General features: G+C 38.3%; 4 protein-coding genes across 20 annotated transcripts in view; 2 read left to right on the forward strand and 2 right to left on the reverse strand.

Annotated features, from left to right (window-relative positions):
• Positions 1–2,047, forward strand: part of LOC105384569 (protein lap4) — a 97,603-nt gene extending 95,556 nt beyond the window's left edge. For 14 of the 16 annotated variants that reach the window (XM_048621742.1, XM_048621748.1, XM_048621740.1 and 11 more), the window contains one exon: positions 436–2,047. In XM_048621742.1, coding sequence (XP_048477699.1) covers positions 436–684 — 249 coding nt within the window. In that variant the 3' untranslated portion in view covers positions 685–2,047. The remainder of the gene's footprint in view (positions 1–435) is intronic. The other 2 variants (XM_048621750.1, XM_048621752.1) reach the window with 1 other exon arrangement.
• Positions 2,048–3,102: 1,055 nt separating this feature from the next.
• LOC105384548 (putative inner dynein arm light chain, axonemal) lies at positions 3,103–5,609 on the reverse strand. Its single transcript, XM_038119624.2, has 6 exons — positions 5,463–5,609; positions 4,947–5,078; positions 4,348–4,497; positions 3,777–3,905; positions 3,328–3,525; positions 3,103–3,138 (listed from the first exon to the last, which is right to left on the reverse strand). The coding sequence occupies exons 1-6, from the start codon at positions 5,547–5,549 to the stop codon at positions 3,103–3,105; spliced, it is 732 nt and encodes a 243-aa protein (XP_037975552.1). The 5' UTR covers positions 5,550–5,609.
• Positions 5,610–5,840: 231 nt separating this feature from the next.
• Positions 5,841–9,153, reverse strand: LOC105384547 (mediator of RNA polymerase II transcription subunit 4). The gene is made up of 5 exons (XM_011554813.3): positions 9,002–9,153; positions 8,746–8,926; positions 7,794–7,945; positions 7,169–7,347; positions 5,841–6,360 (listed from the first exon to the last, which is right to left on the reverse strand). Exons 1-5 carry the CDS (start codon positions 9,067–9,069, stop codon positions 6,185–6,187), a joined length of 756 nt encoding a protein of 251 aa, XP_011553115.1. The 5' UTR covers positions 9,070–9,153; the 3' UTR covers positions 5,841–6,184.
• A 1,989-nt stretch (positions 9,154–11,142) lies between these two features.
• Positions 11,143–26,048, forward strand: LOC105384546 (peroxidase). Of its 2 annotated transcripts, none has more exons than XM_011554811.3 (13): positions 11,143–11,445; positions 13,383–13,492; positions 13,578–13,878; positions 13,992–14,229; positions 14,419–14,581; positions 14,863–15,059; positions 17,495–17,690; positions 20,759–20,956; positions 22,085–22,371; positions 22,977–23,132; positions 23,714–23,834; positions 24,699–24,879; positions 25,361–26,048. In XM_011554811.3, exons 1-13 carry the CDS (start codon positions 11,321–11,323, stop codon positions 25,506–25,508), a joined length of 2,421 nt encoding a protein of 806 aa, XP_011553113.3. In that variant the 5' UTR covers positions 11,143–11,320; the 3' UTR covers positions 25,509–26,048. The 2 variants fall into 2 exon arrangements, with proteins under 2 accessions (XP_011553113.3, XP_011553114.3); XM_011554812.3 differs by lacking the exon at positions 11,143–11,445 and adding an exon at positions 12,991–13,297.
• Positions 26,049–26,812: the final 764 nt, after the last annotated feature.

Below are 26,812 nucleotides of genomic sequence, written 5' to 3' on the forward strand. Positions count from 1 at the left end.
TTATTCAAAGCTTACTAAGCTAGACTGTCTTAGATACTTAAAATTTCAAAAGTGTCCCTAGAATTGTAGAGCATAAAAGTTAGCATACAAATAAGTAATTACTAAGGTCTTATTGCATGCTTATCCGGGAATTAACAAACCTTAACATATCTTCCATTTTACTAATCTTAACAACACTACCTAATAATTGAATGTGCATGGTGTGTTGGAGTTTTTTTTACTAACATTATTTTAAACTTTTTAAAAAATACCTATGGTAAGATATCATTTTTTTTATTCAATCTAAAATAAAATTTAATTAATAAAAGTAATATACCTACCAAAATTTGAGTCGTTCATACTTGGTAGGTACACTTCGAAAAGGCAACCAAAAACAACTAACAGCTATCCCTCAATCCCCCCTATATCTACCAATAACACCACCCATTCAAACAGGTGGAGACCACGCAAGAGAAGATCATATCCCTCGAACTGACCACCAGCCCTAGCAGCGAGACGGCCCCGAGCGAGCTCGACGGCGCAATGAGCCTGGGGGAAGGGGAAGGGGAGGGCGAGGGGCACTCTCTTCAGCCAGATATAGTGCAAGTGGTCAACCCGCTGCTTGACGGGGGGGCTGGTCAAGTGACGGCTATAGCTGTGGGACCATCGGAGCGAGTGACGACATACACTGAAACCGCGCAGTGAAGGGAACAACTGCCGCAATCTCCGCATGTTTGCTATTGGTTACATTGATTATAACTACCGAGTAGAGTGGCAATTGCTGGCCGCTCATTGGTCGAGGATCGGCATGTGTCACTCTGCACGGTAGGTGTAACAAGGGTAGTAGGGTGGTCTGAATTGGACCAATAAGAACTCGACAGTAGATTTCTTCAATACGAACCACGATATTTCCATATTTGTTTTGTTTGTCGTAAACTGTGATAATAAGTTTAAAATTCCACCGACTTATTTTTATTATGATGATGATTGTAGAACTGCATGCGTTGAAGAAATGTACTAGCGAGCGGCTGAAGGCATTTTTTATTTTATCGCAATCACAATTTTATTTTTCTATTTCAATTTTGCAACGGAGATTGTAGTTTTACTTGTAGACAATTATTATGCTATTTTGATAAATGTTTTATTCTTTAAATACTTTACGTATTTTGATTATTTCCATTCCGTGCGAGTTTTTTAATGTTTTGACTATTTCTTGGATAAACTGTGTTTTAAGTATTTATTGATGCTGTACCTGGTAAGAGAAGATGTATGGAATACGACTGGATAGTTGACATTTTGAGATTATATGAAATGTACATACTACGTCATAAAACACAAGAATGTATGTTCAAGGAGATAATTAGATAAATTATGTACAAATGAAAATTTGCATCACATTTTGAAGGACGTGACATAGGTACCTATTGTGTAATGGTTGAGCTTATTCATAATAAATTAATAAATATTAATTTCTAGATTACTTTAATTACATACATTTTAACTGTGAAGTGTTAAATTACATGCGGTATTTTTGTTTTACTGATGTATTACGTTTTGATATAATTTTACTAGTTTTTATTTTTTATGTATGTGGTGCCTTAATTTTTTCTCAAATGGATTTATTTAATGTTATGATTCAATTCTGATTGTGTTTTTACGTTCAATTTAAGTTCTGTGTATCCATGCGAGTACCTACTTAATGATATTGTGATTGTAGCCTTATTTCTATATACATTTGTATGTGAAGGCATTTAGTTTTATTATTTTGAAATATATTGACTATTTAAACAAATTGTAATCCGTGCGTGTTATCTCGAAATATTGTACATTTTCATCACTTTTTGTATCAAAAGAAATTGTATTCTTCAGTGTTTAATGTAATAATTATAACGAATAGAGCGAACGATTTTGTATTGGATTGTATTGAAGTGGCGACCGGATGAATCATTTATGGTATGCGTGTGTCCTTTATACATAGTAAGACCCTTAGATATGTGAACTGTAAACTAATGAAAATATTGTATGTTTGTCCCAATTAAATGGTTTAATATATATTTTAATAAAATTATTTCAATGTGTTTATTTCATCTCTTTCACAGAGTTATATTAGTATACCCTTTATCAAAAGCCTTAAATTAAGTTGTTGGGGTCGAAAGGTGATAATAGTCCTTTAGGTACGTGCACAATCAACAGATGACAGGTACAGATAGATGTTGGATGTCACTCATCTACATACTGGTAGTATGTAGATGAGTGACATACCTATAGTGTCACAAACTTATCTGTTCCGGTGAGAGCTCACGTAAATGTCTAATATTTCTTAATTCTTTAAGATGTTAAGTTTTCCCGTAATGGTAATTTACCCTTGCGGTTTTCATAAACCCATCTAATCTATATCAATATATAATTTATTAGTAAATAATGAGATATGGACCAATTTAGTAAACTGTCACCGGAACAGATAAGTTTGTCGCACTCTACCATATTTATTTCTATCTAATTCTATGGCATCTTGATGGCACCTTATAGAAACTGCGGGTAGATCATTGACAAAAGAATAAAGAGGACTTGGCATAAAAATCGGTACTTAAAAATATATCGTCGTCTCTTTTTAACTTATTGGTGTTATCGTACGTAAAAAAGGACAACAGTAGTTTTGTCTTTGCCTAAAATTACAACATTGCGATCGGTCGCCATGTTGATTGACCAAGATTGACATCCAAACACAAGGTACTTCAGCTGTCAAATAATTTGTTTGTTTACATTTTTCAAGAAAAAAGCCGCCATTTTAATTGACACCAAAGTTTAGGTAAGCGCATTTTTTTCGTTGAATTTCGGTTTATTCTTTTGTCAATGGGGTAGATGGACACTAGCCGGTGACAGCTCGTGTCATCTACGATCCTCAACGGCCACCCTAGTCCCTAATAATACATTTCCTCACTTCCTTGCGGAAATTTTCGTCCATAAGTAAAATAAGCAAAGTTTATGAGTGAATTTTATTGTGAGTGGTTTTTGAACAATGCATAAACAAAATTAACTTTTAATGATAATTATATGTGACAATTTAAGTAAAAAACTTATAATTAGGTAACATTTTGGTGGTTATGGGGTCACAAGACTTGTTCACTTCTTTGGAGCTATGATACCCTCCAATTGAGCCTGAAATTCAAGTAAGTACAATATTATACATATCGTTATTAATGTGTAGGTAGCGTATTACAATAGCAAAGCAGTTTATAGAGCTTTTAAAAAAATACTTAAAGTGCACAGCTCAGCATTTTGACTCGATAGCCCCTGAAGGCATAACAGTAGACCCAAGAACAAGACAGAGTAAAACAGAGAACCCACCTTAAGCTGAGCATTAGTCTTCTTCAAAGCCAGTAGTTCTTCCTGGTGACGTTTCTCTTCAGCCGCCCTCAACTCAGCGGCGCGACGCTCCAGTTGCTCCGTCTTTTGTTTCAACTCTAGACTCGTCTTCTCTAGCTCGGCCCGTTCAGCCTCGAGTCTTGCTACCTGGTCCATGAGGTCCGATTTCCCTTGCTCCGACTGTGGAGAAATGTTAGTGTGAACAAGAGTTTTAGGTAATAAAATTCATTATAATCAGTTCAGTTCATAATCATTAAATTATTTCTCCCGCATTCGGCCAGTGCCTGCTACCTGTCTAAGGCCGTTAGTTGGTCCCTGGTTAGATACGCTAAGCTATCCATATCCTGTAGGTACTTCAAGGGGGCTCAGACCCCAACTCGTCGTAGTTTATTGTCACCTGTTCCCGCTACACGAGTCCGATTTATGCTGACCTGCAGTGCCTTCCTCATGCCGAACGCGATGGAGCTGCAGTACAGCGTCTGGTACGCCTCCATGGTGACTCGGGCCTCGTCGCGCACGCGCAGCAGCAGGAGACCGCGCTCGCCGCAGTTTATTGTCACCTGTAAGAGGATACAGCATGGAGGTAACATTGGAATTTCCATTCGGTTAATCCTACTTCCTACTAATATTATAAATGCGAAAGTTTGTGATGTATGTGTCCACGCAACGACCACACGTTGTCCACGCAACGACTATGAGTTACTATGCGTAAGCAATACGACTTCTTTGGTCAAAATTCAACCGAAAACGAGGTTAGACGAGTTGTCTGTTGAATAACCCACGCGTTGGCACCGCGTTGTCCACTCGTTGACACCGCGTTGTCCACTAGTGACCATTGGGTGGATCAAATAGTTGACTACTCATCGAGAGTGTAAGTAGAGTTGCTGCCGCGTTGGCGTGGAGTTGTTATAATGTGCGAAGACCTTAAGACACAACGAAATGGTGTCCGTGTGAGCTTCATCAACCTATCTATAATCCGTTCTTAAAGCGGCAACCTCTTACCTGTCTAATAAGTTCATCGAAGCACTGCGTGTACAGCTGTCTCCTGACGGGACAGATGCCGGTCTCTCGCGCCTGGCGCTGCTGCAGCCGCGTGTCCAGCATCTCCTGCAGGTTGATCACGTCGAGACGGGTGGCTGGGGTTGAGGATATCTGGGGGTGGTGGAAGCTTTGGATAAGCGATGACTTCGAGTCTAGCTGTTAGGCCCGAAGTGTAGTTACCGACCTTCCTAGCTGTATTATCGTGATCATTATAAGTAAGTATATTTTTTTCTAAATAAGTTGTTCAAGATGTGGAGATTTAAATTGACTTGGAGAAAGTACTTAATAAGTATCTTATAAAATTCCAACTTATATATATTATATACTTAGGTACTTAAATTAAAGCAAAACTTTTGTCTTTTATTCTTTCTCGTAGCAACAGAAGAGGGTAGTGTACGGTAGGTAGGTTATGTTAGTAGGCAGTTTCTCTAGAATGAGATTCCTTTCCGCAATAGGTACCTACCGATTCCATATTCACTAGAAACTAGAAACCTAACAAAACACTAACATATAATATCGCCTCACTAAGAATAGCCAACAAATTAAATTTATACAATTACCTTCTGCGTCCATATCTGCCCCTCCTCCTCCCACTCCTTGGGCGGCAGGATGGCGTCGAGGATCTCCTCCGTCTCCCGCTTGGCCTCCGTCGGCATGCACGGCGCCGCCGCCGCCGCCCCGCGCGGGGAGAGCTGTGGAGAATGGAAATCATAGGAGAAACATAAAATAAATCTTCCAGTACCATACCTACATACATAACGATCACAACTGTAGAAGGGGCCACCATGACCATCCCCGAAGGGGTAGTCAGAGGTGACTCGCAAGAGTCATCTTTGTGAATTTATGAGAGAAACAAAGCTTCATAATTAGGGCTCCCACACATTAACAGGATACGTTGCGTTGTGTAAGATCCCCTATCTCTGTGGTCCAGGCAAATCGTGGGCTATACAATGTCTGCTGGGTAGTCGGAATATAGTAAGACATGCAGGAATTAGGAATCCTGCGGCTTTTAGAAGTTCTATTAGATGGTAAATCAGATAAGCAAAGCATGGTCAATGGAGTAAAGTACAACTTACCTCTTTATCAGGTTTCTTCGTGAGTAACACCGGGTTATCATACCGAACTAGAGTGTCCTCAGTAGACGATGATGTCCTTTCAGCCATTTTACCGTATTAACACTTCTTTTACAACTGTGCGAATCCCGGAAGGCAAAATTGTTTACTTTTTAATGACAGGTAGCTTCTTTCATATCAAAACAATCAACAGTTTCCATGGAAACGGCATCAAATTGAGATTGGTTTATCAACCACAGCATAACATGGATAACATGCAACTAATCGTTATTCTGATGTCACTAATTAGAACAGGAGGGATTTTATCAGTGATCAATCGAAAGTCCTTTTTTTTCGTTACATTTTCATGAAATACTAACTTAAATAATAAATAAAAAGTACTTTCGTAGCAAATATTTATTTACATTTCTTAAATGACTAACTTAATATCTATCTTGTTAACTTAAATTACAATAACAACTAATATACAGCCTTTTCAATTTACTGTAACTTCAACCGTACACATCAGACGCCGCCGTACCAGTATTTCAAAGCAATTAAGTTTCGATTCGTATGATATAAAAGTGGGAATTTACTTAAGTCTTTGCACTTACAGTAAGTATTCTTAAAACTTATGTGAACACACATTAAGTAATTAGACCCAACTTTAAATTACCACCACTCAACCACTACAAGTTGGCACGGGGCCATTCTACTACCCACAGCCCCACTCAACACACCCCGTTTCACTGAGAATCGCTGCTAGAGCTGGAACTCGAGTCAGTGGACATGACCTCGACATCTTCTTGCCCTGGCCCATCCTTGCTGCGTCCGTCTATGGCGACCGAGTTGCCGCCCCCTACTGACATGTGGAGCTCGCCTGAGGGGTGCCACGTGAACTGGCTCGCAGCTGATGCCGCCACTGCAAGAGGGATAGGTGGTTAGAGGAAATAATAAAGTTGTATTGTGTGTGTGTGTGTGTGTACGTGTGTGTCAGGAGGAGGTATGTAAGTTACAAATATAAGGTAGACATATAAAAAGTTACCGGCTTTTGGATTAGGTATTTAATATCAACAATTTTTTTTTAGTTAAAATGAATACCCATTTAGGCATTTTAGGCGACGCGTTTATTTATAACTTACGTACGCCAGCATTGGCCAGCATTACCATTTTTAAACGCTTAATAACAAATTAGTTTAAGTAGGTAGATATTAGTTATCATTGTAGGGTATAAGGTTGACCAAGCAAGAATTGAGTCATCATAAGTAACTCATTAGCATCCAACCACAAAGACATTGTCTTTAGACTTGAGGAAGATACAAGAAATAATATTGCTCATATAAAATTACTTCACCTAAACAGCTGTTGGAAAAACACAGGCGTGAGTTGGTCACCTAATTGTTGGATAAAAATTGTGACTACATCAACAGTAGCAACTTCAATAAGTAGTGTATGCTGTTGCTTATGCTGTGTATGTGTATGCTGTTTGTGTGAAATATAATTATGTTGTTTACGTTGTGATATGAAACAATAACTTAGTCTGAGCTTATCGCTTATAAGTGTCAGTACCAATAACACATTCATAAGTATAATAAGCTCCTCAGTTCAACTTATATTGTGAGTGTAAAGTGCATAAAGTAAACCAGAGTGGTTGTTGTTTTTCCTCTAACTGTGGAAAGTGTTTGTGTCATACAAGTGAACATCCAAAAACAACAAGATCATCCACATACCTCCACCAGTGGTGATCCTGTGCAGCTCATTCAGTGTAGAAGGTGTATGCCCGTTGAGGGGCAAGTCGCAGAGGCGGCCAAGCATCCCAAGCCTCATCTCCAGGTCGGTGGGGTACGGCCGCCGAGGGTCCCCCGGCTGCCACGATAGTGGGGCGCTAACTGCGTTGGATGCACTGATTCTGAGGGTTGATGAGATTCCCGGGTCAGTCAAGGTAAGAGTTAATAGAAATTTTCAAGTTTTACTGTGAGGAATCAATTATATTTTTTCCAGAAACTATCTTCTTCTTAAAGTTCCTCTCCATCATTGGAGGTTGGCAGTCAGTTCTTTGCAGGGCTCTCTACTATGATTAAGTTCAATGAATTTATTCCCAATACAAAGTTCTATAACTCATTCATTGGTGAATGTATCAGTTTGATGAATTCAGTTGTTTGAGCCACCAAGAGTAGTTAGACCAAGGAGTAACTAACTAAAAAATCCTTACATAATAAGTGCAATAAAGTATCAAATAAATAAATACATCATGATGGTACAAAATATCAATCAAAATACAAACACAAATACCCTGAAATACTGAAAAGTTCCATTAAGTTGGCCTCAATAAGACATAGAACAATAATCACTAACCTGTGAGCAAATTTGACCAGCTCTTCAGAGGGCACTGGCCTCTTCCGTGACTTGACAATAGATGCAAGCTTCTGCCTCGCCTGGTACAGCGACGTGGCGAGGATCTGCTCTGCTTCCTTCAGCTGTCTCTGTAGTGTGTAGATGTCTTGATCCTGGAATTTAAAGGTTATGGATTTGGAGCTTATTGGTAGTTCCTTCTTCTGATTGTATTGGTGATAATCAGCTAATTGTAGATTGGGGTTTGTCTCTGTGGTGTATGAATATTAAGAAAAACTTTAACATGCCCTGTCAGGTCTAAGGGGCCGTCCATTAATCACGTGAGGTCGTTTTTCTCATTTTTTGACCCCCCCCTCCCCCCTGGTGATATTTGGTGAGGTTTGGGACAACCCCCCCCCCTTTCCCACCTGAATCACGTGTATTTTTTTGGTAAATGATAAGTCTGTGTAAAGGCTATTTTTGACTAGATTTTTTTTTTCGAAAATAGCGTTTTGAATTGAAAACATATTTTATTTACACATTCATAATGTGTATTGGCAATAAAATTTATTATTTTAGAAAATTTTGTGCCGTTCAAAATTTTGGTTCAGAAATACCTAGTGCTTTTTGTCAAAAAATTAATACGCGTGATGTCTAACGAGACCCCCCCTCCCCCCTCGTGATGTTAAGTGAGGTTTTCCGGACCCCCTCCCCCCCCCTTTGAGCCTCACGTGATTAATGGACGGCCCCTAACTATGAACACCCTCATATTGGTTGAGGGGTTGAAAATAAGGCAATGACGACGTATACTTCAGATAATATGCTTAACCAATATAGATAATAAGTTACACTAGTAGCTAAGTTTTTTTGTTTAGGTATTATAAATGTAGTGTTGGGCAAGAATGAGGTTAAGTCACTTATTTTGAAACTAAATGCATAATATAAATGATAATGGTGTTCAGGCCATCAATTATACCTTACTGTCTACTTCTGCCTTCAGTTCATTCATCTTTTGCTGTATCTTGGCTTGTTCTTCAGCTAGTTCCAAAGTCTTCTTTAGTTCAGCGTCTTTTGAAAGTAAGAGATCAGTCAACTGGGCATGATCTGCAGCTGAAAGCTTCTGAGATTTTGGGGCTATTGAAACTTCTATCATCTCTCTGAAATCAACAAGAAAATAATAAAACATTTCTTACTACAGCTTTTACAGTTACCAAGTTTATTGTGTTACTCACTTCGCGATTAGCTCTATATCATCTATTAGAGATAGTAGACGGTCTTTAGTGCTTAAGTGGGACGCCATTTCTTAATGTTTATAATATAAATAATAAACTAAATAATCTTTATTTTTCAACTTTAGAAATTTTGCGGTCGAAGATGCGAAGCGAAGCGAAATTTAGCGAAACATAAGTTGTCAATCTTGTCAAATTTTACGAATACTTGAATAAAGATACTACACAAACGTTGCATTAAACAAACATTATTTCGAAAAACAAGACTATCTGTTTTCCAACAGTTGTTTCAACGTTCGTTGAGTATCGTCATTTAACTGTCAAGTTGTGTGACGTGACTGTGTTTTTTTTTTTTTTGGTAGGTGACTGTGTTTACAGTGTAAAAAAAATGTTGTCAAAGCCTCAGAATACTAATATTACAGGCTGCCATATTATCGTTATTGATGGCATTTTGATGGTGCCTTACGCGGACTCGGTTGACCATTCATACTCAATGGTGCCTGCGCTTCTTGAGAGAAGATTTTTTTTCTGGTGTATGCGTATACCCGGTCCACATACGGTTATCCATGTCGGTGCCTGAAAACCTATATAGAGCATAAATCAAAAGCGGCGTACCTTTACATCGGGCGCACAGGCCCGTGGACTTAGGGTTTCCTGGCAAGCTATGAGTGACGCACAGTTCACAAGGCCTCGCCCGGTTGGCAATGATGCTATGACTACAGATGAAAAAAGCGTGTATGGCTACAACCTACAACGGTGCCTTTACCATTATGGTGAGGTAAAGTGGGGTGATGCCTTCCTCAGACTTCCATAGAATAGACATAGACTGACAGAATCCCATTATAAAGAGATCTAGAAGGCGGATTCAGCTGAGATTAGGGCTGCCATCCGGTAGAGATAGCCAAATTTTGGACTGGATCGAACTAAGTGTTCCATGTCGGTTGGTACTCTGGGTTATATTCAACAGCGGGCGATCGAGTGCTGGGGCTGGTAGGTAGTTAATGTAGTGATGGAGATGATGATTTTATTGCTTAAGTACTTACCTACCTACCTATGCAAATACACCTAAGGCTCGCAAATCTACTGGTTGGCTGAAATAGCATAATGTTTATAAAAACAATCGAGCCTTGAGTCTTGAGCAAACCCGCATCGCATGTCTGTTATACTATCCGACTAAGGTAAAGACCACGGTTACTGGACCTATGTAAATCAGCCAGTAGGAATTCCAAGATAGGTCTTGTTATTCTGGTCGCGTGGTATTTGCGATCATAACATTCAATGTTATGCCAGAACCGGCTTTTTAGCACGCGGTGGAAGCGTGATCAGCTGAGCGGGCGTCGGAGGGGGGCGGCGGTCAGAGGGGCGCGGGGGGCGACCACGAGGTGAGCATGCGCACTACACGTGCTCAAGAGACTTTATTCGTGTGCATTTTATTTATTGACGCTGTATTTATTGAAGCTAGAAAATAACTTTACATTTTTTTTCGCGATTTCGATATGTAGCTTGTTGGCCGTAGTCGTGCAGGTTATACTTACTGAAAATGGAAAGTTCCTTGATAAAATTCCACACTCTAAATTATCATAGAAGTATAGAAAACGTAAGAAGGCATAGGCCGCTCCTGTGACTTGGTTAATAGTGTTAATACTTGAAAACAAACAGGTCACTGGCTAAATACACTTTCGATCTTAGTTTTCGCTTTGAAAGCTACCATTACACATACCAAAAATATATGAAAGCTTTCTTCTTCTTCTTCCCTACCTAAGTCGAATACACAATCACATTCAACTTGTTATAAGTATTAACAATGCTGAGTAAGAAAAAAGGCTCACTAATAAAGGTCCCCGGTACATTCTAGAGTCCACAGACTAAAAAAATGCAGTACCCAAGACTCGTACTACTCCACGGATTTTGACTTTAAAATTAACTCACAACTTTAGAAAGCGTTTTATTCATCCCGTTTTACGCATTAAACGTATTTATCCTCGTACAAAGTTAAATTTTAGACTATTTCCAGTACTTTACCTGCAGTTACTGTGGTTACCGCTTTAAACATAACAATAGTTTTTCTAGTCTTTGGTATAGTTTCATTCAAGTGAGTGTACAGAGGGGCGGCGGCGGGTAGCGGGGGGTGCCCCGCGCGGCGGCCGCGGAGCCACCGCCCCGCGCCACTCAGTGCAAGCTTGGCAGTAGAGGCGAAATTGGCTCCTCTGCCAATCTAATGGAAAATCGCTCCTACCAAGTGCCATCGCCAGTGCTAAACAAACCCAACATTCGCCACAAACGAGACTGCTGTAGGAAACAACAGATCCTGCTGCTGCTATTATGTTGTTTAAACGGTTCATTGAAGGAAAGTCCATGTTGAACGCGGACGCTAAAAACAAAAACAAAACAATCGAGAAATGTTCTAGAAGGAGGTCGGAATGCGACGGCTGTGTCGAGCACTCCACGTAAGTTTCAGCTTCACGAACTTCATGGAGCTTTTCAGATTACTTACCTACTGACATACATTACATAGATACTATGTAAGAATCTCTAACAACGAGTCGCTTCTCTTAACTAACTAACTCTTTAAATGACACGCTTTAGTGAAAGGGTATTTTCGAATCGCACACTTTCCAATTACTTAACTTGACGGAGCGTTAAATAAATATTGATATCTACTGCTTAACGCTGCCGCTGCGTCTATAAGTACAGCTGCTCTTCTCTGGCAGTTTGCAGTGTAACTATTAATAGATGCTACATAAGTTAGTTATGCACCACTTACTTAATCAAGTAAGATTTCAACGTAGATTGTATGCCTCTATTAAGTGCTTTAGGTAACAGTACCTAATTAAGTACAAAAATATTATTATAATTAATGCAAATAATATTTATTATTTTGATTGATCGTTGGCATATTGCTATCACGAATACTACTGTAGGTGCCCAGATAATTAAGTAAAATGATTACATGGTCATTAACTTTTGCACGTAAATAACAACATTAAATCCGAAATTAACGCAAGGTAGTCTAAGAAAATCTGTCAATACTTCAACAGGCACCCTGACATAGCCAAAGTCATCATAACTTTTGAAATCGACATCCCTTTTCTTCAAGTAAGTAAAGGTCGGAATCCTAACCCTAACGTATCAAAAACTAATACTAATACTTGTATACTAACATGTCGGTAAATACTTGCTAATTGAACTAATATACTAGATATACATACTTATATCCATAAGTGTAGCATCTAAACTGTAACGTAAATATTTACAAATTTTCAAAACCCGATCTAAGGAGGTCACACACCTGATTGTTGTTGTTTGAGGTCGTGCACCTATCCCAAACATTTTGGTTTTCATAATCCGCACATGGTAAAGGGTCAAAGAACTGGAAAACAAGTTTTTAGCATCAGTTAGTCCCCGTTAGGGCTGTGCTAATATTGGAGATGCAATATAAACCGGTGCATAGGCTGTTTATCGCACAAACCACTTTTACCTGTCCCCATTGCAGGTCCTTCCTTATCCTTTGCATTCGCGTTCTGTTGTCCTCTTTCATTGTTTACTCGTACGCCTTAATATTGCAGGTGAGGATAGTTTTCATTTTTATTATTGTTAAACATCACTTAATTGAGTGCTATTTTTTACGATCCGATGTTGCGTATTTAACTTCGAAAATGTCTTAATTTCCAAACAGCTGTTATGGAAATGTTATGGAATGAAATCCAATCCATAACATTTCCTGTTGGAATCATTGTTTAAGACCATTGTTCCAATTCTAATAGGTATGTACCATGTATAGACTACTATCCACATACCTGTATACCAGCCTACCTAGGCACATTAGATCTGTAAATGAATGATAATTTTGCAGGTTAATTATATTTACAAACATGGTACAGTGATAATGATAAGAATATGCTTTCTATTGACTTATATCATTTCAATAAATTATGTTATCGCAAACACACACAACAAACCAATCAGACAATCACTTCAAGAAACAACAACGCAGAATCTAAATAAATACTCTTATCTAGCCATAATTTCTAGAAAGTGAGCTCACACATCCAGAGGTCTTTATCACGGATGTGGGGGCTTGGCCTAGCGTAAATAAGACACCCACTTATACATCGTGACGACACAGATAAAACCCCGACAGTTTTAGGGTCAAATAGCCAAAGGTCTCCCTGATACCCTCAGTCAATATGGATCTTTATATAAACTACTTCGCATCCCATTTACCAGCAGTTTATCATCATCCTTTCAAGGGATACGTTGTTGTCAATTCTACATGTGGACAAATAGGCAGAGGTTCTGGTTAGTGGTCAGCAAACAAATCACGTATTTATGTAAATGGATCTCGCAAATGTGTTTAAATATACGAGTCTTTGTTTTGTTGCAGCATTTTAGAAGAAACCATGAAGATGGTTCTACTGGGAGTGGTCCTGTGGGCTGGGGTGACTTTTGGAAGCCAGGTAGCTCCTTACCCCTTCAATCTGTTCATGTCAAGTGGTACGTGGCCGAAAACTTTTCAGTTTATTATATTTTTTGCACATTGTTTAAAATAGTTATGATAACATTGAACTTTGTGTTTTAGACATAACCCACCCGCCGCCGATGTATGACTTCCCATTTCCAAGTGCACAAATGTTGAAAAGATTACCCCCTGTGACAACAGCACAGACGAACAAGTCAATCACCATAAGCAAGATGACAATATCGATGTTGAAAAGGCTAGAAGAAAACCTGGACGTATCTGGAATCAAGCCAAAACCTGGATCCGCTGCTCAAGGTCTCCTCATAAATGGATATCCGTCAGACGATGCAATGCATTATGAAAAATCATCGATGACGATCACAAAGGCATCGCAGAACCTAGTTGTCACAAGATGTACAAGGTATGTACTTCGTTAAAAACAGTATAAGGTATTATGATATGTAACTTCCATTATGGTTCTCTGGATTGCAAAGGGGTCAACATTTTAATAAAAAAAATATTTTTTCCAAATAGGTATGGATTGCCCAATGATGAGTGTGCGAGCTATATCAGCACATTAAATTTGCGTGAATCTGAATATGGAGGCGAGTGTGCTGCGTTGGAAAGGTTCACTTGTCGAACGCAGAAGACGTCATCCAAATACCGATCATTTGACGGTTCCTGCAACAACCCCATGAGATCGTCTTGGGGCCAAGCACTTACTGGCTACAAGAGGATCCTTCATCCAAGATACCACGATGGTATTGAAGAGGTAGGTTTTTGAAACACACATTCTATAAATATGGCAGTTCTAGTTGTAGGTCAATCCGCAAAAATCGCAAAGCAAAATCAAGACCCAAAAATACTTTCGCTTAGCCTTATTAAAATGTTGATTTATTCAAAACTCTGTTCCTTATGCAATTTTCTGATTAGTATTTAAACCAGTTATTTAATTCTGTAGCCGCGTCGCGCGGTGAGCCACGGTCCGTTGCCCTCGTCCCGAGTCATCAGCATGAAGCTCGGAGACAACCTGGATGTGCCCGAGGAGAAGAAAACTATGGCCTTAGCTGTCTTCTCTCAGTTCATATACCATGATCTCGTCCATACTCCAGTGAGGAAGACAAGTAAGTATTTGATACTTGGTAATAATACTCACTAATCTTATACCCATGTTAGTAATTTATAAGACCTACATAAGGTACTCAGATTGAGTTAGATACTTGTTGACCTGCTTAGAGACCCAGTTGTTTATTATCTTTCAAGGTAACTAATAACTTGATAAATATCAGTGAACTAAAAATATATAATGTCATGATGACTCCAAAATCCGCATTTTCATATTTTTTTTATGTTTTTGCAATTACTTCTATAAAAGTATCTATTATTAACTCATCTTTGTTCACAGTCCACACAGACAAGCCAATCAGATGCTGTGAAAACTCTGGCCACAACCTGACTCCGCGTTACATCCACCCGAGTTGCATGCCGATATCCATACCCTCTGATGACCCTTTCTTCAAGAGCAAGGAAGCGACCTGCATGGAGTATACTCGCTCGGTCACCACCTACCGTGGAGATTGCACCTTTGGAGCTGCTGAGCAGGTAAGAGTTCAAATGGTATATATTTCTCCTAGTATGTAGTAGGTACCATATCCTAAGGTTTTTCTGCAATGATCTTTCCGAACTTAGTCTCGATGTCTCGTATCTTGATTTGAATGCCTTTAGGGTCCTTGACTTTAAGGAGTCCTGTTTGTTACGTCGTATGCGTTAAAGTGATACCTGTACCGTTTTATTTATTTTGGGAGTACCCCAGTACTTAACGGTAAACGAGGTTTAAGGGTATTTACCTGTAGGATTATATTTAAGTAAATATCATTACTAACGTGCAGTGTAGTAAGTTTGCTAATTACTTTGAGCTGTTATGCTTCTGTTTTTCCAGTTGAATTAATGAAAAGCTATGATTTAGTCGGTAGTTATATTTTACTATCTAACAGTAAAATAATGGTTATCTATTATGTTTATAATTCATCAAATCTTCAAATAGACACAACAAATATATTCTCAGTACTATATCACAAGTGACAATAGTATTTCTTGTCTTTCTCATTATTAATTAGATAGTTAATTAGCTATTTATTTGTTTATCACCATTCATTTAAGTCTGCACGTGCCAATACGATTCTGAACTCTCATACTTGTGATATCTTGGACATGTTTATGTTGTTGATCTCATTTTGTTGTGTTTTATGAATTTCCTTGAATACATTTTACATTGATTACGAATCTTAACGATGTGTTGTATCCGGTTTGAGAATTCATGCATTTACACCGATCGTTCAGTTTGTTATTGTTATTGAACTTAGCTTTTCCGTTTTATATCTTGGCATACTTATTTAGCTGATTTTATAATTCAAAAGATATTACATACAGTATTTTAGTAAACATGATTATTATTTCACTTATTTAAACTGCGAATAGAGGAGTAGGTTTATTTTTATGCATTAAGTATTCATTCAACAATTGGTATTGTTGGTACCAGTTAATCATTCTATTCACGATCACTATAAAATTTGAGTAGGTAGGTATGTAGATGTAGTAGTCTTAATAATTCAAATAATTCTTGTGTGTAATGTATAATTGATACCAATATTTAAGTATTTAGTTATATCAATTTATTCATTTTATAGGAATTGATATTGATATGCGGCCTATGACATTGAAAGATTATTCATAGTTATGGTTTGTTTGAGAACGTATCTTTCAAGGTGAGTCGACTTGGTGGCTAGGGCTGGGTGCGTCACAGCTTCTTTGTTACGTAAGCAGCTTACTTAAGCCTGATATTACATTAGATTGTATTGATAACTCTCTGTTTATTATTTTAATTAAGTAGGTACTTGAGTTGTATGAATGAATCTATGGTTGCATCAAATCGTAATCATAATATTCCTTGAAACGTTTTTTATTACGTGATATTATTGTAGGTTTACAATCTAGACTATCATAATTTATAATCATACAACGGAAAATCCTATGAGGGTTTCCATTAAACAAATGCTTACGTGTATATCAACACGTAGCTTCATTTTAATCTCACTATAGTTTTTCATTCATGTAACGGACTACTCATGTTTTTATTTGAACTTATTAGATACGTTTCAATAGCATATTTTAGTACGTATAGGTAGGTAGGTACTGTTTGTTTTCTTTTTATTTAGTTCGCTTTTTTACCGTCTATTTGTTAATGAATTAGTATGGTACCTAGGTACCAACCTGTTTCACCTAAGTATTTCTAAATTATAAACATTGCCATATCGTATTACGTTATTAAAGTATTATACAAAAGATCTCTTACTCAAGTTGACCTTAGAGTTGTAAGCAGGATAAGTTAACAAAGAATAAAGGCGGAAAATCATTGGACAGAGCAGAAATACCTATATGACCAGTTTTGGAAAATTTTAATATGACGTGTAGGTACTAAATGGGTAATCATTGTATATCATTCTCATATTGATTTGTGGATGCACGGTTCTGAAACAACGAACGGACATTCAAATTGCTGCATTGTTTTCACCGCGTTTTCATCGGTAGCACTCAAATTACACTGTTTGATTAATAGATGAGCATTGTGGGCCTTGATCAAGCAATCAATTTGTTTTTCCAGACTTTAGACCTTACGAAGTTCAATTGATGAAGTCCCTATGCACTAATAGAAGGTACTTGGGGTAAAAGAGTTCCAGAGTTTAAACATCTTAGTCGTATGTTATCCAGGTTTTTGATCTTCATTCATAGGTATCTAATAGATGCGATTTCTTGAATTTTGATTTGCATGTACCTACGTGCAACTGTACTAAGTACTATTCTATTCTATTATAATCTATTCTACTGTGTGTCGGTCATCGCTAATCAGACCTATAGGGTAGGTAGATAGTCATCCATGTAAATTCTGCGATAAACAAGACAAATTACGCGCTTACTTGTTTGGTCAGAAGGTTTTTTTGCGATATCAGGATATAAGTAAACCAAAATTTTGTTTCCAGATGAACCAAGCCACTCACTTCCTGGACGGGTCTCTCATCTACGGCACCAACAGCCGTGAGGCGGCGGCGCTGCGGGAGACCAGCGGGGGCCTGCTGAAGACCTCCGTCATTGATGATGAGGAGCATCTTCCACTGGCCGCCAACCCCGCCGAGAGGTGCCTGGTGCAGGGGGATGCGGCTACCTGCTTTAGTACTGGTGAGTGAGGAGTGAGATCCCTTTTTCTACATCTCGGCATTAAGATTTCTTACAGTTTAATAACCGTTTTGTTTGATACAAGCATCGGAGTTTGATTTGGTGGAATTTTACATGGTTTAGTAAGCAAACTGTTGAAAATTGGCTTCAAGACCACAACCTTAATATAAATTATAAAAAAACTAAAATAATACAATTCAGATCTTACCAAAAACCTAATTTAGACATTAACTTACAAATAAAAAATACAAACATTGACACAACAAATTCATTCTGTCTACTAGGCATCAATATAGACACTCACCTAAATTGGAAGAGTCATATTCATAAAATTAAATCCAAACTATCGCAATTCATATATGCATTGTATCAAATAGAACGTAGTACAGATTACAGATACCGCCACGGCTCTGACGGCGTACTATGCGTACGCTTACTCCCTGCTCCGATATGGAGTCATGCTGTGGGGAAATAGTGTAGATGCAGCAATGATTTCAAAAGGAAGGATAGGCCCTTCAGAACATTTTACTCAAACCTTCTTCATACAAGCAAAATAACTGTCATCTGTCATAATTTGTTTGAACTATGTCAGTGCCTAGCAACTATCTTGACGACGTAACCTTGTACCTGCGTTAATAATTTACCATCCCGGACATTGTTTTATTATTTGCAGGCGCCATATCAATAATTTAAGACAAATCCAACTAGGTACCTACTAAAATTAAAACTGTTTTGGGCTGTAGACCTGTAGAGCGTCCCGTACAAATGGACTAAAAACCACGCTCCAAAACGTAAGTGTGTGCAACAAAAAAATGTTCTCGGAGGATTAAAAAAAAACACGCACTCACGCCTTGTACTAATGTACTCCCTTGCGGGGTAGGCAGGGGTGCATTGCTGCACCCACTTTTCGCCAGAGTGTTATGTTAGTCCCAATGTAATAGGGGGCGGGCCTATTGCCATTTAACGAGCACATCCAAGACCCGAGAACAAATATCTGCCCCAGCCGGGAATCGAACTCGGGACCATCGGCTCAGTAGTCAGGGTCACTAACCACTACACCATTCGGCCGTCTCGGAGGATAGTCAACAAAAAATGACGTCCGCACAAGGTTACAGCGCGCGGCCATTGTAGACTTTGGTAGTAAAATAATTATCACTTTATAATGTGTTTATTACTTAATTTAATGGTAATTACCGATGATACGATATTCGATGTTTCTTTTTGACCTTCGTATAATGGTTTTTGCAGCCTTTCACAACACAACTACATATTTATCACAAGATTCACAAGACCATCTCTCGGCCACAGACAACTGTCGACTGAGGAGCGTTGGCCCTAAAATTACGATTTTAGGGCCAACGCGCGGGTGCCATTTTTTTGAGTCGGAGGCCCTGTCCTTACGCTAGTAATATATATGTCAATGAGATGCAGACCAACTTTTTATAATCCAAAAGAAAATCATCCGAATAATATCCCACATAAAAAATACACAAAGCTGTAAACCGTATTTCAAAAAACTACATATTCTTACTCTTCCATGTATTTACATATACGATATCAGTACTTTTGTATTTAAAAATAAAGAAAAATTTCAACAGTTTCGTGATACACACAACATTAATACCAGGAACAAAAACAAACTCTATCTGCCACCTTCTAGAATAAAAATGCTTAACGAGAGTCCATATTATATGGCTATCAAAATATATAACAATCTTCCCATAGAAATCACATCCGAAACCAATAGCTCAAAATTCCACAGTAGACTTAAAACTTTTCTCTTAGACCGTTGCTTCTACTCGATCCAAGATTACATAAGATATAAAAGTTCAGATAAATATGATGTACTCTCTTAATAAGTTGATTATCTAAATTTATTATATGTTTTATTATTGTGTTTACATTGAATTGTTCTTTTTTTTTTTTGTTAGATTGTAAATGCTAAGTATAACTATCTTCTTTAGATATAAGGACAGACAACACTGTCACTTTGCAGTGCCCAATATGGGTAATCAAGTATTAAGCACATCCCTATATTGAAGATCTAATGTACACTTGATTGCAATAAATATTTTGATTTTGATTTTGAACCTTTGATCACGTTATGATAAAGTGAGTAGCTACAAAAATGCATGAATTTGTCAAAAATACGTAATTACTGACGTCTTCGCTTAAAATTGTTTATTGTTTAATTTATATTACGTTGCTTGTTTGGTTTGAGATTTATTCCGCTGAGCTGTAGGTGATTTGAAGAATATCTACGATAATAGTTTTAGTTTCATGTTTTTGTATGCTGTGTTATGTTATGATGATTAGGTACACAGTCTAGCCTAGATTTGACATGTACTTAATGAGGATACCTACCTACTTAAGATAAAACTTTGATAACGATAAGATAAAGGTGTAGGCAGAATAAAGTATAAAAATGTAGATAAGTACCTAAACATTGGGTGTTGGTACTTTCTTAATAAATTTACACCAGAACTAGCAGCCAAGTAAGTAAGTTGTACTTAACTAGTGCCTCTATTATTTCCATTCGAAGTAGGTACCTAATGGTCTTCCTATAAATAAACTTGGATGCGGTGCGTTCCCTATAAAGTTGCTGACTGACCGGTTTAACCGGTTGTGGATCCCTTACGATCTAAGAATAGCCCAGGCAAGCCTATTCTACTAAGTGCATTCAACTGTTAAGTTAGCTATGCCTTGCGCATAAGTATTTGCACTAGATAGGTATGTAAGTCCTCTTTAAGATACTTACCTAACTACTGGTAGGTAACTAAAAGGGATACAAATACAAAGCGTAAAACACACGAATATCTTAATTTAATCTTAATACAGTACTTATATGTAGAAGCTCTAAACTTTGTAACAATATCCACCAATTGTTAACCTGATTTGAGTTAAATTACAAAAAACGAAACCAGCCCGCTTAACTATCGCAATGAAGGCTCGAAATTTTGTTCCCACCTAAACAATATTAGTAACGACTTCTAAAAACGCTCCCTTTTACTCTTGTTAAAAACTAAATATATTACTTACCACTTCTAAAACCCTCCCTTTCACCCCCCCAGGAGACTCCCGCTCCAACCAGAACCCGTGGCTCTCCAGCCTCCACGCTCTCTGGGTCCGGGAGCACAACCGCGTCGCCCGAGCCCTGGCCAGCCTGAACCCGGGCTGGGGCGCCGACAAGCTGTACCACGAGGCTCGGCGCGTGGTGGTGGCTGAGCTGCAGCATGTGACCTACAAGCACTGGGTGCCGGCTGTACTTGGTAAGTGATGGTGGTTTACTCACTCACGTATAAACTGCATTCATTCTTACTTGACACACAAATATTGTTCACCTTTTGTGCCAGGTAAGGATAAATAAATGGATTATAGTTACTTACTTCAAAATTGCAGACGGGGCTTCATAAAATGGCCTCCTCCGTTTAGGAGTAATTTGGTGCCATTTGTCATAGGAACTTTTTCATTGCTCGCGAGTGTAGTTTAATATTTCAGGAAGTTAAAAAGTTAAGCGTTCCTAAAACATTTTATCGATTGAATTTTTGCATTATTTGTTAAGTGACGCCACTGAAAAGTATGAAAAGTCTCTATGAGTATAATTTATTATGAATACCTAAGTAGATAAGTACTTAAATAAATATGTATCAATAGGTATAAACTGTAGGTACTTACTTATACTACATAAAGACTGAGTCAGTGCCATCTTTGTGTTTATGTAAATAAATAATTGAATTCATCTGATGAAGCTACCTACTTATAATAATTTTGCAATTTATGTGCAATCAATTTTAGTGTTTCATTGGTAAGCAAAATAAAACTTGGCTCATAAATAGCATCTTATCTAGGTAAGTATCTACTAATCTTCATGTTACTTACCATGAAATTATAACGTAGATGTACCTACCTAGTTACCTAGGTTCTTCCACAATAATAAATACTGATAAAGCTATATTTCTTATACGTAGCATATAGGGACCTATACCTACATGCTTTTATCTATGTAAAATATAGTACTAACCTATTAACTCCGTCGTAAGCTCGTGTAGAGGGCCACGTGGAGCGATGGTGCAAAGTCTCGTATTACATTACAATGTAACAATGTTTCTCTTGATAGCAATTAACTAACGGCATTATTATGAAGTGTACTAGATCCATAAATAGATTGTCTACATAATTGATTGGTATAGCCATCGATTTCTCCCCTTCTTTGCTATTGTGTGCTATAACAAACATCAATACTGACTGGTTATTCTGACGCAGGTGTAATAGTCAACAATTACGAGTACCTTTACCTCGGCTCAGAGGCGTGTCCTGCCCTTCAATAACATCAATCAATAAAAACATCAATCAACAAACAAACTTCATGTTCATGACACCTCACATCTAACTTGCAGGCAAACAGTTCGACGACCTCTACACCAGCTATGACATTGGCTACAACTCGGAAACCGACCCGACAATCACCAACTCCTTCGCTACGGCAGCCTTCCACTTCATCAGCAGTCTCATGGATAAAGACATCACGCTGATGGATGGACAGAACCAAGTGACGGGGACCCATAGGCTGATGAACTACTTCTTTAACCCAGAGCTGGTGGCCAAGAAGGGAAGCTTGGAGCAGATCTTGAGAGGAATGGTCAGCGAGAAGAGTCAAGGGTTGGACTTCAATTATGATGATGATGTGAGTTGTGTTTTGTTTATAAAAATACATCTTATGAGGCAGAAATCTGAGAATACTTACTAAATTGTTGTGGTGGTAGCTACTTTAGCAAAAAAATACGAATGTGGAATAAATTTCACAATGAAATGGCCTGATGTTTTTGGAAATGGTTATTCAGCGATTGTTCGAACAATGGCGTCTGATTTTTGTCCTTTTGTTATTGTAATTTACATTTTATTAGTCATACATAATTTTTATTACTGCTGTTGACATTGACTGTTTTCTTTATTCATGCCTACCTAAAATGGTAATACACTGTTTTATGTCTTCCAGATAGGTACTTCCAGGTTATTGCTATTGCAGCCAGAGATAACACTCACTATTAGCTAGAATGTTCATAAGTCATAAGGCAATAGCTGATTTACCTATTCCTACTCTACTTATCTATCGTCGGTCAATTTCAGTCAACCACTATCGGCTACCTTAGGATCCTACTATAAGAACCAGCAATACGCGCGACGTCACGCTACTCCTACCAATCACCTAAGAGAGGGAATGAGACTAGTATCCTAGAGGGCTTATCGAACTTCTTTCCTATACTAAAGTCACCCTTTCCTTCTCATCAGATCCGCCACCACTGGCTCGGAGGTCTGGACGCCCTGGCTATAGACGTGCAGCGCGGGCGCGACCACGGGCTGCCTGGCTACATCCAGTACCGCACGCTCTGCGGCCTGCCCTCCGCGAGCAGCTTCCAGCAGCTGGCTGATGTTATACCTGAGGAGGTGAGTGGGTTTAGAAGCTTTTAGTTGGAATTCTGCCATATAAGCTTGTGATCTCTATGGGCGAGGTAGACTTATGCTTTAGCTGCTAAGTATAAAGTCTATTTATATGCATAATCTGAGCTTCTGTGAGCTACATATCTACTGCACCTTATATATCTTACGCAGTCTGGGCCTGAAGTGCAGCGTGGGTTGCATCCAGTTTAAGTCCAAGTTCGCTATAAATGTCTTATTTGTTATATTGTACCGAATGCCCACACAATAAAAGTGCAGTTTATGAATGAGGATATGAAATTTTCGTCAAATATGGCGTCGTATACGCCTTAAAAAATATTTTTTGAAGTAATTGTCTGACACGGAAGTGTTACCCTTCCTGTTGACCATGATCATCTTCATATAAGGTTTGGCTCATCAAAAGTGAAATGGCTTGTAGGAAGCGCTGTTCATGTCGAAAGTATGACGTAGGTAGCGGTTATCGATTTTCCTTATAATCCCCAATGTCAAGCATCCGACAAGGCAATCCACCAAAACTTACCCGTATTACCACCCCACAAGGTTTATAACCTTCCTTCTTCACATTCCAGTTGGTAGAGAAGCTGTCTCAAGTATACGCTGATCCTCACGACATCGACCTGGTTGTTGGAGCGATGGCGGAGAGGCCTCTACAGGGCGCGCTACTGGGACCCACGTTTACTTGCTTAATTAGTAAGTAGTTTGATTTGATTCTTAAAGTTATTTATTGACATATATCTAAGTAGTACAACAGTACAACTTAAGACCTAGTTAATATTTTTTATCCTAAGTTTAAGTAACACTTGGTTAATGTTTTTAAGCACTGAAGCTTCTTATAACTTAAGTAAGTAAAGTAGTTTAAGAGTTACTTTGGATATCTGTGCGGACTGATATAAATAGATGCTGATTCTGTTGAACAAAAGATTAAAACATTTGAACTAATACAGATGCGCGGTGTAAACAGCTCACGTGATTATGAATAAGTACCTACATAATGATATATTTTACATTGTATCCTTTTCCATTGTACCAATGGTAGACCAATCTTTGTTATTTTGTCTTTATTGTTAGTATTTTGGTCCTCGTCCTTATCTTCACTCAGCAACTAGGGGTTACCTATCTAAGGTTGACGGTCCAGTAGACCGAAGGGCGTCCCACACTACGGTTGCGAGTTCGTAACCTCCACTCGAGAACTCACTTCTTTGCTTAATTTCTGCCTTTGAATTAAACTATGCCACCTAATTCACAACTAAGTACATTTAAATTTAAATTTCAAATTGTTAAACTACGCTACCTGACTATATTTAAACAAATTGTTAAAAACCTCTTTACTGGCTGTCCACGACACAGGCCTAGCCTAGTGTGGAAGCCCTTGCTATATCACCACCTTTAAATAGTTACCAAACACTGCAACCTGTATTTTTTGTATCATAATCTTAAATTGAGATAAATATTTTTTCATTTTTTTCATTCTAAGATAGAGAGCTGATGAGTAAAAGAACGAATATCCACAAATCCTTCCACAAATCCCCAACTAACCTCCCATCACCTCCACAGAGGAGCAACTCTGGCGTACTCGCATTGGTGACCGCTACTTCTACAGCCACCCCGACGAGGCCGGCAGCTTCTCCAAGAAGCAGCTGGTGGAGGTCCGACGGGCCTCGCTGGCGAGACTGCTGTGTGACAATGCAGGGTTTACGAGGGTACAGAGGGACGTGTTCCAGCCCGCTTCTGAGAGGTACGTTGCTGTTGTTAACTTGTTATTAGCAGACTGTGGCGCCAGCTATAGGGTGCCTGTTCACCAGAGCGGAGTGGGGTAGCGGAGCGGTGCAAAAATCTACCTATTAAATTGCATAAAAACTTTGCTCCTGCAATTTCGTTGGACGATTATTGCCTCGCACACCGCTCCGCTAGCCCGCTCCACTCAGTTAGACAGGCAGCCTTAGCAGCGTATCAAACAAAATAATTAAGTTATGTATATTCATTATACGTTTGGCGCTCTCTGGGAAACGAATTTGACCAGCAAATCTTTTAACATCGTGTAAATCCCTTTATCTAGGTGAGCATGCTAGAAAAATGAGATATAAAATTTACAGATCTACAGAGAGAGAGTGTTATTCCCATCAGTTAGACAAGAAACACAATTACCGATGCTCCCGATTTACGGTCGAATTATCTCTTCATTAAACAAAACTGAACTTTATCTTTCTTCTTTACAGCAACCCAGTAGTCCCATGCGAGGAAATCAAGAAGGTGAACTTAGAGGCATGGCAAGACCCGGCGCAGCGACCAGACATCCTGACCCGCACCAACAAGTGGATCAAGACCAAAGTCAGCTCCGACAAAACTGGCAACGACACCAAATAGCCATCCCCTAACTGATCCTTCGAGCCGCAGCAATAATAGTTCAGTTTGGCTTAAAGGAGAGGATCTTGATTCAGCTTACGTGAACGTAGCTCTGTGTGTGTGTTTTAGTTAGAGTATTCTGTTTGCATTTGTATAGGGATTTACTCGGACGATTTATCAGTCGATTGTCGTATTTTTAACTAGAATTTGCAGAAGCAGTTTCATAGAGTAGAGCGATTGTTTCAGTATTGTGTAGGAGGTCGAAGCGTGCGTAGATAAGTAGATAGACTTCATACATTTGTGTAGAGTTAAGTGTTTAGTGATAAGCTCAATAGGACTTAAAAGTGTCCATACGAGAAATAGTAACTCTAATCACCATGAATTGAGAACCGGAAGTGGATTACTGCTTTTCACCTCTTCTAAATTAATAATGAAATGGTCGATGATAATGAGAAACGTTGGTTGAAAATATTGTATGGACATACGCACCAAAAGGCTGTGATGTGATACGTTGAAATTGAGACTAGAAAATTAAATGTGATCGTTTAGAAGTCCTTTGCTAGCTAGCTAGTCCATATGTTAAAAGTTGTGAAGGACTTCGAATCATTTGATTAAATTTAACCCTAAATATGGGATACTTATTGATTCTAAATTCATATAGGCTAGAGCGGACTTTTTGATCTGCAATAATAACAGGGAGTTAATTTACTTTTTTATTTCGGCATTTAATCCATTGTAAAAGTATCATTCGTATCATCCTCCATATTTAAATATTATTTAAGACCCTATGTAATTAATAAGTTATACTCAGCAGACAATATTTTAATTTTTAATCTCAGTCAGTGCACTCTATTCTGTACCTAAAACAATGTTTGATTGAAATTCTCGTGTCAGATTTCATCCTGTATATTATAAGTTTTTCGCACAAGTTTGTCATTGTCAATAAAAGTGTTGATATTTTTAACTTTCATGTATTTTGAAATTAAAAATGAGACAAATAATGTGTCATAAATACAACCAAAGACTGGATCATTATATAACACCCTCTTTTTACGTCAAGGGTTCAAAACAGAAACTATCATTTTGAAAATATATGAAATTAAAATGAAATAAATTGCGTTTTTGTTCGTCTTGATAGAACTTTAATTATTGAGTGAGAGTCCGAAGAGTAAAATTCATTTGGTTGGCATTTTATGCCTAAGTCCGGCGCACCCTGGGCATTCAGTGACTGTCGCTATATTATTATAATCTGACTCTATCCTAGGCTAGGATAGATAAAAACTAAAGAGCTAGGATTCCTAGCTGTCCCTCCAGCTGTAATCCTC

The sequence above is a fragment of the Plutella xylostella genome, chromosome 6 (assembly GCF_932276165.1).
Source record: "Plutella xylostella chromosome 6, ilPluXylo3.1, whole genome shotgun sequence".
In the NCBI taxonomy this organism is placed as follows: Eukaryota; Metazoa; Arthropoda; class Insecta; order Lepidoptera; family Plutellidae; genus Plutella; species Plutella xylostella.

Bases quoted from the DNA above. Each gene is read 5' to 3' on its own strand.
- LOC105384548 (XM_038119624.2), bottom strand. From the start codon at position 5,549: ATGGCTGAAAGGACATCATCGTCTACTGAGGACACTCTAGTTCGGTAT. The intron at 4,498-4,946 runs GTAATTGTATAA...CACCACCCCCAG, and splicing joins GGCAGATATGGACGCAGAAG to ATATCCTCAACCCCAGCCAC. The intron at 3,526-3,776 runs GTCAGCATAAAT...ATTTCTCCACAG, and splicing joins GCATGAGGAAGGCACTGCAG to TCGGAGCAAGGGAAATCGGA.
- LOC105384547 (XM_011554813.3), bottom strand. From the start codon at position 9,069: ATGGCGTCCCACTTAAGCACTAAAGACCGTCTACTATCTCTAATAGAT. The intron at 7,348-7,793 runs GTTAGTGATTAT...ATCAACCCTCAG, and splicing joins CTGGTCAAATTTGCTCACAG to AATCAGTGCATCCAACGCAG. The intron at 6,361-7,168 runs GTATGTGGATGA...TCCCTCTTGCAG, and splicing joins CAGGATCACCACTGGTGGAG to TGGCGGCATCAGCTGCGAGC.
- LOC105384546 (XM_011554811.3), top strand. From the start codon at position 11,321: ATGTTGTTTAAACGGTTCATTGAAGGAAAGTCCATGTTGAACGCGGAC. The intron at 13,493-13,577 runs GTACGTGGCCGA...TTTGTGTTTTAG, and splicing joins CAATCTGTTCATGTCAAGTG to ACATAACCCACCCGCCGCCG. The intron at 14,230-14,418 runs GTAGGTTTTTGA...TTAATTCTGTAG, and splicing joins ACCACGATGGTATTGAAGAG to CCGCGTCGCGCGGTGAGCCA.